The sequence below is a fragment of the Staurois parvus genome, unplaced genomic scaffold (assembly GCF_062004578.1).
Source record: "Staurois parvus isolate SC_StPar_1 unplaced genomic scaffold, SC_StPar_1.0 ptg000019l, whole genome shotgun sequence".
Lineage (NCBI taxonomy): Eukaryota > Metazoa > Chordata > Amphibia > Anura > Ranidae > Staurois > Staurois parvus.
Window position 1 is genome coordinate 14,213,020 of NW_028317815.1, and position 12,834 is coordinate 14,225,853.

At 44.1% G+C, this 12,834-nt stretch overlaps 1 protein-coding gene across 2 annotated transcripts in view; it reads right to left on the reverse strand.

Moving 5' to 3' along the window:
* SLC2A13 (solute carrier family 2 member 13) overlaps positions 1-12,834 on the reverse strand; it is a 282,752-nt gene that overhangs the window by 130,474 nt on the left and 139,444 nt on the right. For both annotated transcript variants that reach the window (XM_089685016.1, XM_089685010.1), the window contains exon 4: positions 65-173. In XM_089685016.1, coding sequence (XP_089541142.1) covers positions 65-173 — 109 coding nt within the window. The remainder of the gene's footprint in view (positions 1-64; positions 174-12,834) is intronic.

A 12,834-nucleotide genomic window follows, 5' to 3' on the forward strand; every position in this document is an offset into this window, starting at 1 on the left:
ATGGGAGCTCAGATAGCATTAAACATCATCTCAATATTTATAATTTAGAACGTGAAATACATACATGACTGTGTTGATGCCCGCCAACTGTTGAAACATTTGCAATCCACAACCAACAAATAGAGCACGACGTGTTGGAGGATATATTAACATTCTGTAGATGACAGGTCCCCCTTAGGAGAAAAAAAAACAAAATAAATAACTTTCTTAAAACATCTTAAAAGAATAACCAAGTAACAAATCAAGACACATACATGCAGGACGATACATGTAAATACAAAAAAGACCACTTGATTTACCCAGTTGATTAGCAATTTTCTGTGCTGGTCATGTAGCAATTGAAACTCATCTCAAATATCAAATGTTATATGGTCAAGAAGTAAATACCACCTTTATAATAACATAGTGGCAATATCTGTGCAAGCTGAACAAAAAAGTAAAAATTGCGTGCATCATCTTATTTCTTTATTTGATGTTTCTAAACCCCCTTAAAATGATACTAAAAGTTGTAATAAAAAAAAAACAAACAAAAAAAACACCACATTATACTTACCTGCTCTGTGCAAAGGTTTTCCACAGAGCAGCCCCGATCCTCTCCTTTTTGGGTTCCCTGCCAGTGGTCCTGGTTCCTCCCCCCTGTTAAGTGCCCCTAATAGCAAGCGTCTTTCTATGGGGGCACTTGAGCAGGTTCGCTTCCGAGCCATGCTCCTGTAAATGGGCATTGTCCATTCACACAGAGCGTGGCTTGGCCCCATCCCCACTCTATCCTCATTGGCTCACTGGCTGTGATTATTGACAGCAGCAGAAGCCAATGGCTCCCATTGCTATGTGAGCCAATGAGGAGAGCGAGACCTGGAAGGGCTGCAGCTCTCATGTACATCGCTGGATCAAGATGGGGCTCAGGTAAGTATAAGGGGAGCCGAGGTAGGAGCTGCACCCAGAAGGCTTTTTACGTTAACACATAGAATGCATTAAGGTAAAATACCTTCTGCCTACCAATCCAAAGCACTTCTGTGTAACACAGAGCTGCCTCTTAATTTTTCTGTAGTTTCCCCGAGTGACAATGTGATATATATCCAGAGTCATGTTCTGTTAAGGAACATCCAAAAAAATAAAAAATAAATAAATGTGCATTTATAGCTGTGTTCATCTCAAAAGAAAATGAAAGCGTAGCTAGGCATTAATGTAGGTAAATAGTTTTGTCAAACCGTTCAGCTTTTTTTGTGAGGAAGGCAAAGCACAAGTCCTAGTATCCCACTTTTCTTACAGTGCCTTGAAAAAGTATTCATACCAGGGGCGGACTGACCATTTAGAAACTCGGGCACTGCCCGAAGGCCCGGGGTCAGTAGGGGGCCCCATTAGATACCCCTGGTACCTTTTTCATAGGCTTTTTTGAGTTTGGGCAAGGACACAGGGGCCCCATTATCCCCTATTGCCCGGGGGCCCCATGAGTTGTCAGTTCGCCCCTGATACCAATTAAAATTTTCTACATTTTGTCATGTTACACCCAAAAATGTCAATGTATTTTATTGGGATTTTATGTGATAGACCAACACAAAGTGGCACATACAGTAATTGTGAAGTGGAAGGAAAATGATAAATTGTTTTCAAAATTTTTTACAAATAAATATGTGAAAAGTGTAGCGTGCATTTGTATACAGCCCCCGAGTCAATACTTTGTAGAACCACCTTTTGCTGCAATTACAGCTGCAAGTCTTTTTGGGTATATCTCTACCAGATTTACACATCTAGAGAGAGTGACATTTCTGCCCATTCTTCTTTGCAAAATAGCTCAAGCTCTGTCAGATTGGATGGAGAGCATCTGTGAACAGCAATTTTCAAGCCTTGCTACAGATTTTCAATTGGATTTAACTCTGGACTTTGAATGGGACATTCTAACACATGAATATACTTTGATCTAAACCAGTGGTCTCCAAACTGCGGCTCTTTGCTTGCTTCTATCCAGCCCTCGGGGTACTATTCCTCCCACTAATACCAACAAGGAGGCACCATTTCTTCCACTGGCACCAATTATGGGGCATTTTTCCTTCCACTGATACCAATAATGGGGCACAATTCCTCCCACTGATATAAACAAATAGGTACTATTTCTCCAACCAATACCAATGATTGGGCACTATTCATCCCACTGACACTAATGATGGGGCACTATTCCTTCCACTGACACCAATGATGGGTCACTATTCTTTCCACTGATACCAATGATGGGTCACTATTCCACCCACTAACACCAATGATGGGGCACTATTCCTCCAACTAACACCTAGGATGGGGCACTATTCCTCCAACTAATACCAAGGATGGGGCACTATTCCTTCCTCTGATACCATTGATGGGGCACTATAAATCCCACTGACACCACTGATGGGGCACTATTCCTCTCACTAATTCCAATGAAGGGGCAATATTCCTCCGTCCACCGACTACAAGCACTGTGTCATTTTTTTTTTTTTTACTCCTGACGCTGGGAAATTTTCTACTCCCACTGGCCACTCCGGCCCTCCTAAAGTCTGAAGGACAGTAAACCGGCCCTATGTTTAGAATGTTTGGAGACCCCTGATCTAAACCATTCCATTATAGCTCTGGCTGTATGTTTAGTGCCATTGTCCTGCTGGAAGGTGAACCTCTGCCCTAGTCTCAAGTCTTTTTCAGATTCTAACAGGTATTCTTCTAAGATTGCCCTATGTTTAGCTCCATCCATTCTCCCATCAACTCTGACCAGCTTCCCTGTCCCTGCTTAAGAAAAGCATCCCCACAAAACAATACAGGACACAAGATGGGCATTCCCAGACTCTAGGATGTCACTGGGCAATGAATGGGAATTGTGGGTTCGTTTCTGGTATGGCTCTTTACCCTTCTTCGACTGAGAGACAGAAGATACTCTTGCTGCCCGTCAGATATTTGATGATGTCATCCAAGATAGCTTTAAAGAGATGTTTGCCCAGGAAGGGCAGGTCTGCTGGGGCATTTTTAGAGGTCTGGTGACCACAATACTTGAACCAAAGGACTCGCTGAAGCACCACTACAGAGACTGAAAGCTTGGAAAGAAGCAGAGCAGCACCAAAGGATGCCTCAAAACACATTTTTTTTAACCCCTGAACCAACTGATCTGCAAAGTCCACATACACCTGGGGCATTTGGCTAGAAACTATAGCAAAACCTTGGCCCATGCAGCCAAAGTCTGAAACCCTAGGGCCATAGCCAACATAGGATGCAATGCAGACCCAGCTATAGTGAACATGGAACATGCCATTGATTCGGTCTTCACGGTCTACAGAATTCTTAAAGGAAGGCAGTACCTCTACTGGAATCATAGTGACCTTGTTGAGCCTAGAAATGGGTGGATGTGCCAATGGAAGAGAGGACCACTTGTTCAGAAAGGAGATACATGAAGACGTGGTGACGTCACTTCCGGTGTGGGTGCCATCTTGGTATACCCATAGCAGTACAGCCAGTGTTATCCATGAGGTTCTGAGAGCTTGTTTTAAACCATTATCATGTGAGTGAGCATTTAGTGGTTTTGACATTTTAATAATAGTAACAGTATTACACTATGGGAGGATTCTTCTTTTTCTTCACCATGCATGTGAGTTGGCTGAGTTTAACTATCGTATATGAGAGAGACCCAGATACCAGGATTGGTCAATATCTCTAGTTTTGCAAGGGGGGTAACACCACCACTTCTAACACTGCTGAGTGTGTAAAACTGGCTGGTAGCTTAACTGCTTGCAGGAAGAAAGCCAGCTGTCAAAACTAAGCAGTAATGTTGGGGGTGGGCGGGACCAGAGCAGCTGTAAAACTACAAGCCAATAGGGACTGGGCAGACAGCAATGTTTCTGAGTCTCAGCCCCCTTTCTCAAGCAGCCCAATTATTGGCTGAAGTTTGAAAGCTGCTTCGATCGCACCCACCTGGATGCCTAGAAAATATATTGTGTGGTATCTGAGTGAGTATATGGTGTGTCCAGGTGTCCTACTATCACGCTGCCTCCCTCCTGTCACACTGCCCCCCCCCCCCCCACCTGTCACTCCTTCCCCCTCACTTCCCATCCCTGTGATCCCACCAGAGGGAGACATCCATTCACTTCCTGTCCCTGTGACACCACTGAAGGGAGACTTTCTCTTTCTGTGACCCTACGGGAAGGAGATTTCCCCTCACTTACTGTCCCTGTGACCTTACTGGATGGAGACTGGAAAGAAACGTCCCCTCACTTCCTGTCCCTGTGACCCCACTGGAAGGAGACGTCCCCTCACTTCCTGTGAAACCACTGGAGGGAGACTTCTGGTTTCTGTGACCCCACTGAAGAGAGACTTCCCATTACTTCCCAACCCTGGCACAGAAAGAGCCATAAAGACATTGTCGGAGGTTAAACACCTTTCTTGCTGTACTATAAAATGTGTTCTTGTCTGTAACCCCATCATGGGAAATGTTTCAAGTCAGCTCCTGTAGTATGGCAACAGTCTCTGATCAATTAATTTATCTGCTTTTGTGGCTGGAGGAGAAGATATTGCATGCATTTGCAGTAGCCATAGCCAGTAACCAAAACCCTGGAGGGATACCGTATTTTTCGCTCCATAAGACGCACCTGACCATAAGACGCACCTAGGTTTTAGAGGCAGAAAACAGGAAAAAAAATATTCTAAACCAATGGACTGCAGACATAGTACAGGAGATGGCCAGACACCTAGTGCATTATCCAAGGTTTATTGTAAAGAGTAAAAAATAATAAAAACATACTCACAAACGAAGTATGTATCTAAAAAGCATAGAAAAATGACGATGGCCACAACGGCAGGCAAGGTGTCCTCACTGTCAGTGCGGTCAAATGGCTGACGCATTTCGGTGAGGCATCACCAGCAAGGCTCCCACTTTTCATCCATTAACCATCTGCATCAGAGGCTGGTCATTCGCTCTGAGGAAAGGGATTCGTCCCCGAAATGCATCAGAATTTGACCGCACTGACAGTGAGGACACCTTGCCTGCCGTTGTGGCCATCGTCATTTTTCTATGCTTTTCATAGTACAAGAGATGGCCAGAGACTGTGGACAGTACAGGAGATGACCAGAGACTGCAGACAGCACAGGAGATGACCAGAGACTGCAGACAGCACAGGAGATGACCAGAGACTGCAGACATAGTACAGGAGATGACCAGAGACTGCAGACATAGTACAGGAGATGACCAGAGACTGCAGACATAGTACAGGAGATGACCAGAGACTGAAGACATAGTACAGGAGATGACCAGAGACTGCAGACATAGTACAGGAGATGACCAGAGACTGCAGACACACTACAGGAGATGACCAGAGACTGCAGACATAGTACAGGAGATGACCAGACACTGCAGACATAGTACAGGAGATGACCAGACACTGCAGACATAGTACAGGAGATGACCAGAGACTGCGGACACAGTACAGGGGATGACCAGAGACTGCGGACACAGTGCAGGGGATGACCAGAGATTGCGGACAGCACAGGAGATGACCAGAGACTGCGGACACAGTACAGGGGATGACCAGAGACTGCGGACACAGTACAGGAGATGACCAGAGATTGCGGACAGCACAGGAGATGACCAGAGACTGAGGACAGCACAGGAGATGACCAGAGACTGCGGACAGCACAGGAGATGACCAGAGACTGCGGACAGCGCAGGAGATGACCAGAGACTGCGGACAGCACAGGAGATGACCAGAAATTGCGGACAGCACAGGAGATGACCAGAGACTGCGGACAGCACAGGAGATGACCAGAGACTGCGGACAGCACAGGAGATGACCAGAGACTGCGGACAGCACAGGAGATGACCAGAGACTGCGGACAGCACAGGAGATGACCAGAGACTGCGGACAGCACAGGAGATGACCAGAGACTGCGGACAGTACAGGAGATGACCAGAGACTGTGGACAGTACAGGAGATGACTGCTGACCTTTGGGGAGGGGGGGAGCGGGTACCTGAATTTGACAGGTACACGCTCTTACTTCCGCGGAGTTGTTCTTTGGTTAGTGTCCGCTCTGCAGCGGGACCTTATCTGTTCCTCTATCCAGCGCTGCGCTGTCTTCCTGGCTTCTGTAGTGTGGGCGCTCGGCTTGACAGCCGGGTGTCCAGTGCACATGAGCGAGAAGCGCTGCGCTTTGTGATTGGTCCGGCGGCTTCTGGGACCTGTCATGTGTCCCAGGTGCCGCCTTACCATTCACATAGCGCACCGCTTCCCGCGCATGCGCACTGGGCACCCGGCTGTCAAGCCGAGCGCCCACACTACAGAAGCCAGGAAGACAGCGCGGTGCTGGATAGAGGAACAGGTAAGGTCCCGCTGCAGAGCTGAGCAGCCGGCCCTGTATTCTGACACAGCAGCAGTGGAAATACCGGACCGGCCGCTCCATATTCACTCCATAAGATGCACTGACATTTTCCCCCCTTTTTTGGGGGGGAAAAAGTGCGTCTTATGGAGCGAAAAATACGGTAATTAAATATTAGAATTAGACTACTTAGAATGAACTAAATATTTTGCATATGCCTGCTTTACATTTATAAGACTGCCACCTAACTGTTCTGCTGTTTGGTGCTGAACAGTGTGGCTCGAGAATGAGGGTGCGCGATTTAGGTTGAAGTAGGTGAGCACACATTCAACATGTACAGGCCTACTATACTCACACTCAATGCAATTCCCAGAGGTTGATGGGAAAGAGATGATATCATGTAATACCTGCTGTTACACCTTGGCAGAGCAGATGCTGTTAACTTTTACAATGAAGACTTCCTGAAAATTCAATTAGACTTTTCAATGGTAAGGAATTTTACAAATGTATTAACTGTTTAATGTTTTAAGTGGGGGGGGGGGCATGTACTAATGGTTGAATTTTTTTGCCTATCCCGGAGTTCTTCTTTAGTAATTAATAATAGTTATGTAATTATTAAGGATACTCCCAGATGAATGTTGCAGTGGTCCAGAGGATGATCATGATGCGGTGTCTGTCTTTGTGCCAGAGACCTGATGACAAGATCAGCAATTGTGGGAAGATCCTCCAACCAGCCTGGACCATAGATTCTCACCAGCAGAAACTGTCATGTGTCACTGAAACGCAGAGTCAGCCTATCTACTCTGCATCTTAGTGATTAGTAGTTTCTAATCTGTCACGCAACCGGACCTCTAGCTACAAGAAGTGGCCGTTGTACCTAGCCTATGCTAGACCTAAGCTAAAACTAGGTATAGAACCCTGGACTAGAAAAGACAGGGTTAACTAAAACAGGAGCTGCATATAAAACCTCTACTGCCATAAACCGTTTCACATACTAATATACTGGACAGTGACCACTACACACATACAAATAGCACAGACCTAGCTAAGAGACAAATCTAACACAAGGGTTTAGATACACACTTAAAAATCTATAGGCAGCTGCAGTTACACTAGTAGAACATAGGAATACTGACCTAATAGTCTCTGTTTCTGGCCTGGTTGAAATACAGCAGCTCCTGTGTATATAAGGTTCTGTGTCTACCTTCTGGAAACTCCTCTTTATATAACATCACAATCCTCCAATTGGGGTTTCTGATCCAGTTCGCAGAGACATGAAGCTCCTGTTTGTAACCAACTAACTCTGTGATAATTAATAAGCAAAAGCTACTTACAAATACAGTCAATAGAGGGCAGCAGATCCCTATACCAGTAAGCAAGCAAGATTTAGTTAAAGCGGAGCTCCACCCAAATGGGGAAGTTCCGTTTTAAGCCTTTGTCCCCCGCTCCCCATTAAGGATTGGCACCTTTGGGGAGCGGGGGGTACCCAAATTTGAAAGGTACCCGCTCCCACTTCTGGTGTGATTGCCTAGGCAATCGTAAGCGAAAGTTGTCCTCCCCGTAGTTTTCTGGGACACGTGACAGGTCAAGAGAACTACAAGGCCATTCACAATGCGCAGCGCTTCTCACGTATGCACAGTGGGCATCAGGCTGTGAAGCCGCAAGCTGTCACAGCCGGGTGCCCACACTAAAGATGCCGGCGCCGGGGAGAGAATACGGCCGATAAAACCAGCGGTGGTGAGGACACAGCTGGACCGAGGGACAAGTATTTTAAGCTACAGTTTTTGTAGCTGCTGGCTTTAATTTTTTCAGGTGGCATTCTGCTTTATGTTCCTGTTTCAGCCAATCTATTCTGACTTTGTTTGCCAATTGGTTTGCCAAGTTTCCTCAGCACCACTGAATGGTGTGTGAGCTAGGGATAGGCAGCCGGGATATATGCTTCCTGGGGTAAGCAGTCTTTCAGGAACAGATACCAAATCCAGTGAGATTAGTGGCAAACAGTGTTTATTAGTGCTATTTACCAAACTATATACAAAGTTCTGTACAGTGTTTAACCAAAATAAACAGTGCAAGAAAATATAAAACAAAAGCCTAGCTGTGTCCTGGCTCTAACTACACAGTAACACAGGTCCTATCAGACTGATCAAACCTACCACTTGTCAGCCACAACATATACAGCTAGTTTCCACCACCCTTTCAGCTCTCCAGACAGGACCTGTTTAATCCCCAGGCTAAGAGCCTTGGCTACAGGTCCCAAGTGGATTTAATTACCCACAGAGATAGGTAAATCCTGCACTGGACCTCATATCAGAGATCCCTAAAGGTATAGGAAAGGAACCAGGGAGATCTATAAACCCCGAACTGGACTTTTCCAGGGTTCCTTTGGGATGCTCTGCCACAGCTGAGACATAAAGATCATAGAAGATTACTTCTTGAGTACTTGTCCCTCTACAGGAGCCTGGATGGCTAATGAATAGTGATGTAAGAAGCCTTGACTTTGGTTGATTTGAGAAACAGCTAAATTAGTGAGACCATGGTAAAATCATACTTTATGTGAAAGATAGGCAAACCACTTAATTTATTAGTTAAATGTTCTATGCATTTTACCATATTGCTTTTTTTAGAACAAAGGTGCAGGTGTCCTTTAATTTTAGGATGCACTGCAAAAAAAAACCCAAAAAACCCGCTTTAACTTTTAGGAAATTTTTTGCTGGTCAATTAGATGATGTGTCCCAAGACAAACCATCATTTTGCACCTTAAAGTGGTTGTAAATGCGATTCCTTTTAAATTAAAACAATAAACATGGTATATTTGCCTGCTGTGTGCAATGGTTTTGCACAGAGCAGCCCTGAACCTTTTCTTTGGTCCCCCATTACTCCTCCTGGCTCCTTTCCAATGGCTCCCGCTGCTGTCTGAGCTAGTAAGGTGGGCGAGAGACTCTGCTCTTATGCACATAGCTGGATCAAGACTGGGCTACGATAAATTTAAGAAGGGCTGCAGATAGTTTTTTTACCTTAATGCAAAGAATGCATTAAGGTTAACCAAACTTTTGCCTTTAGAACTTTAACTGATTTCCCAACCGCGCTAGAGCTGAAAAACGGCTACAGCCTGGTTGTCTAGTTCTGGGAGGGCATCCATGGACGTCCTCCCAGAACCAGCCCCCTGCGTGCCCCCAGCAGCGCGCACCCGGCACCGTCAGTGATCACGTGATAAGGTAAAAAGCAATTCCCAGCGGCCTTTTACTATGCGATCAGCTGTGTCCAATGACACAGCAAATCACAATGTAAATACAGTTGCCGGTTATCGGCTGCACTTTCTTCACACTGCACAGCGTGAAGAAAGCACTGCCGATAACTGGCAGATGTGACAGGGGAGATCTGCACTGATTATCAGAGCCGCCCATCAGTGCCCAGCAATGCCGCCCATCAGTGTCACCCATCAGTGCTGCCTCTCAGTGCCCAGCAGTGTCGTCCATCAGTGCTGCCCATCAGTGACTCCAGTCGGTCTTATCAGTCAGTGCCGCCTATCAGTTCCCATCATTGCTGCATATCAGTGCCCATCAGTGCTGCATATCAGTGCAGCATCCGTGCCTCCTCATCAGCACTACCTATCAGTGCCCATCAGTGCTGCCTATCAGTGCAGCCTCATCAATGCACATCAGTGAAGGAGAAAAATGACCTGTTTACAAAATGTTATATTTTTACTTTTTTATAATGCAAAAAATTGAAACCCAAGTGGCGATTAAATATCGCTAAAAGAAAGCTGTGTGTGAAAAAACATTATAAAAATTTCATATGGGTACAGTGTTGCATGACCGCGCAATTGTCATTCAAAGTGCAACAGCGCTGAAAGCTGAAAATTGGCCTGGGCAGGAAAGGGGTAGAAGTGCCCAGTAGGCAAGCAGTAAAGAGTATGCCCCTTCCCTAGTGAAATAGTTCATATGTCCCAAACTACAAAATTACACTCCTATATACATACAACTAACTTGTATTATATTTTATTGCTAGAATTGGTTTAGAAAGTGTAATAAAATCAAAGGAAATGCAAAGAACGAGTCATCAATATTTGGAAATTGGCATCTATTCTAACATTTAAAATGATGATTATATTCAAAAGTATGGCATGAATATTCTTTTTATTTTAAACAACAGATCTATGTATAATTCAAAGGTTACAGTATGTCGCTTAGCAACCTCATTAATGCAGAAATACATGGAGAATGAGAAGACATTTATTAATATCTGACTGCACCATTTCTAGCAATTCAAATGTAATCTGTAAAGACAGCATACGTTAATCATATGTATAATATTTTTTGTTCATTCACGAAGTGAAAAACAAATACAACACAGGTAGAGCTTTTTTTTTATCATCAAAAAGCAATCATTTAAAAATGTAAAAACTGTGAAAACCCCCAGGTCACCAGAACCAGTGTCGCCTTTGGAAGATTTCTCTCCTATTACTTTTCTGGGGACAAACCAAAATGTGTAACTTTTACTTTTAATAACAGTAAACAGGACAAACAGAGAGGGTGAATATCCCTAATGGGGGCACAGACAGCAATAAAAACCTGACAGGGGTTCTAATGTCTCTCCACTCAATCCAAAACTAAAAAAAAAAAAAAAAAAAAGTTTTGCCTTTAGTTATACCTTAGGTAAATCAACCCAATGATTGTGTTTTTCCATATATAGGTTTCTATTCATTACTGTTGAGAGAACTGGTGCAAAAAGGTAGACTACTGCAAACTGGTTTATATATTTTTCCATCCCTTAAAGTGTTACTAAACCCACAACAGTAAAATCAGTCTGTATATGCAGTAAAGCATGCTTTTTATAATCACCGTGGAACCTAAGGGGTTCATCCTTCACATTGTGTAAAAAAGTCTGTTTGATCCTGTCTCCTCTGATCCTCCCCTTCTTCTACTGTCCCCAATCTATTTGCTGATAGTACAGATCACATGCTCAGTTTGGTGTGTATTGCTATACAGTTCATTTTTTCTTTGGGAGAGTGCATGTGATCAGCACATGGCCAATCAGCGCTGTCCAGACAGAGGGTCAGGGGTCATGCAGCCTCTTAGAACAGTAAGATCAGAATGAAAACTCCTAAATGCTTTAAGTAGTGCTCAGCCAGACACTGATAGAAGTCACAAGACTGCTATATACTGATGATAAGAAAAGGTATTTAGCAGTTTATATTTACTAAAATAATTGCATTTCCATGTTGTTTGTACTGTGGGAGACCAGATGTAGTGAATCTGGATCCTGGGTTTAGTAACACTTTAAAGACTGTATTGCCTGGACCACCACTTATTTAACACATGCATTTATTTATTTTCTTTAGTGAACTAAATTTAACACCTTTTTATGAGGTATTTACCAAACGGTTTTGCTTTTTGAAAAGGTGATAGTGAATTGACATTTTCAGATAAGATAATTGGAAAAAATGTATTACACAATTCAATTATTTCACGAGATATTCTTTAGTGAATTGAGTCCTAAACCTTTAAAAGAAACCATTTCAGCGAAAAATATGGAAACCTGTACCGCTGAAGGTCCAAAGACCTCCTTCAACTGCCTTACCTCCTCACACACTAACGGTCATGTGTAATGCTGAAGGATCCAAAAAGGCACCTACTGATCTAATAGGCTGCATTCACAGCTGCAGATTTCCTAAACACATAATAAAACACACAGAAATTAGCATTTTGTTGCACATTTTGTTAACGAGCGCAATCATAGGTAGCAGGCGCTCTTTTGACACATTTTTTGCGCTACAAGCGCACCAGAATGCGCACTAAAAAAAACACCCAAAGCTCCACGGCCGAAAAGGTTCTGGAATTTCGTCAGGGCGTTTGGCATGCGTAAGGCAGCCCATTCATGTGACATGTTAACGGGTGAAAAACGTGCAAAAACCCCATGCAGGAATGCATGTTCCCACTACACTCAGGTGTGAATGGGACTGTAGTGTGTGCCTCGACAGGAAAGATGGAACTTTGATAGATAAGCTGTCTTAGCAACAGGGACATAGTGAAGCAACAGGCAGGCTGGCTCCTAGCAGGACCCTCAGGGATAGCAAAAAGAGGGTCAAACAATCTAAAAGAAAACTTGTCTGAAAGAGAAACCCAATCAGCCCATACCATATCCCAATAATGAAGGGAAATCTGCTTGGGATGTATTTGAGCAAGACAGAGGGATGAAGTACAATGTTCTGGGTAAGGTGGAAAGAAGGCACCACGTTAAGGTGAAATGATGCTCCAGACCTCAGGCCAACTCTTTTCAGGGCAAGGCCACCAACTCAAACTCATCGTATTTGAAAAGCTGACAGAACCAGGTTGAGGTCTAATGAAATCACAGGTGGAGGTATAGGCAAGACTATGAGTATGTATTTGCAAATGTGTGCTAACTAAACCCCTGTTATAAAAGCATACTGTTAGACAGGTTAATTCGGTTGTTAGCAAGCTGGCTGGCAAGTTGTCCAAGAACATTGTTCTCTCCCCCTTTTTTCACAA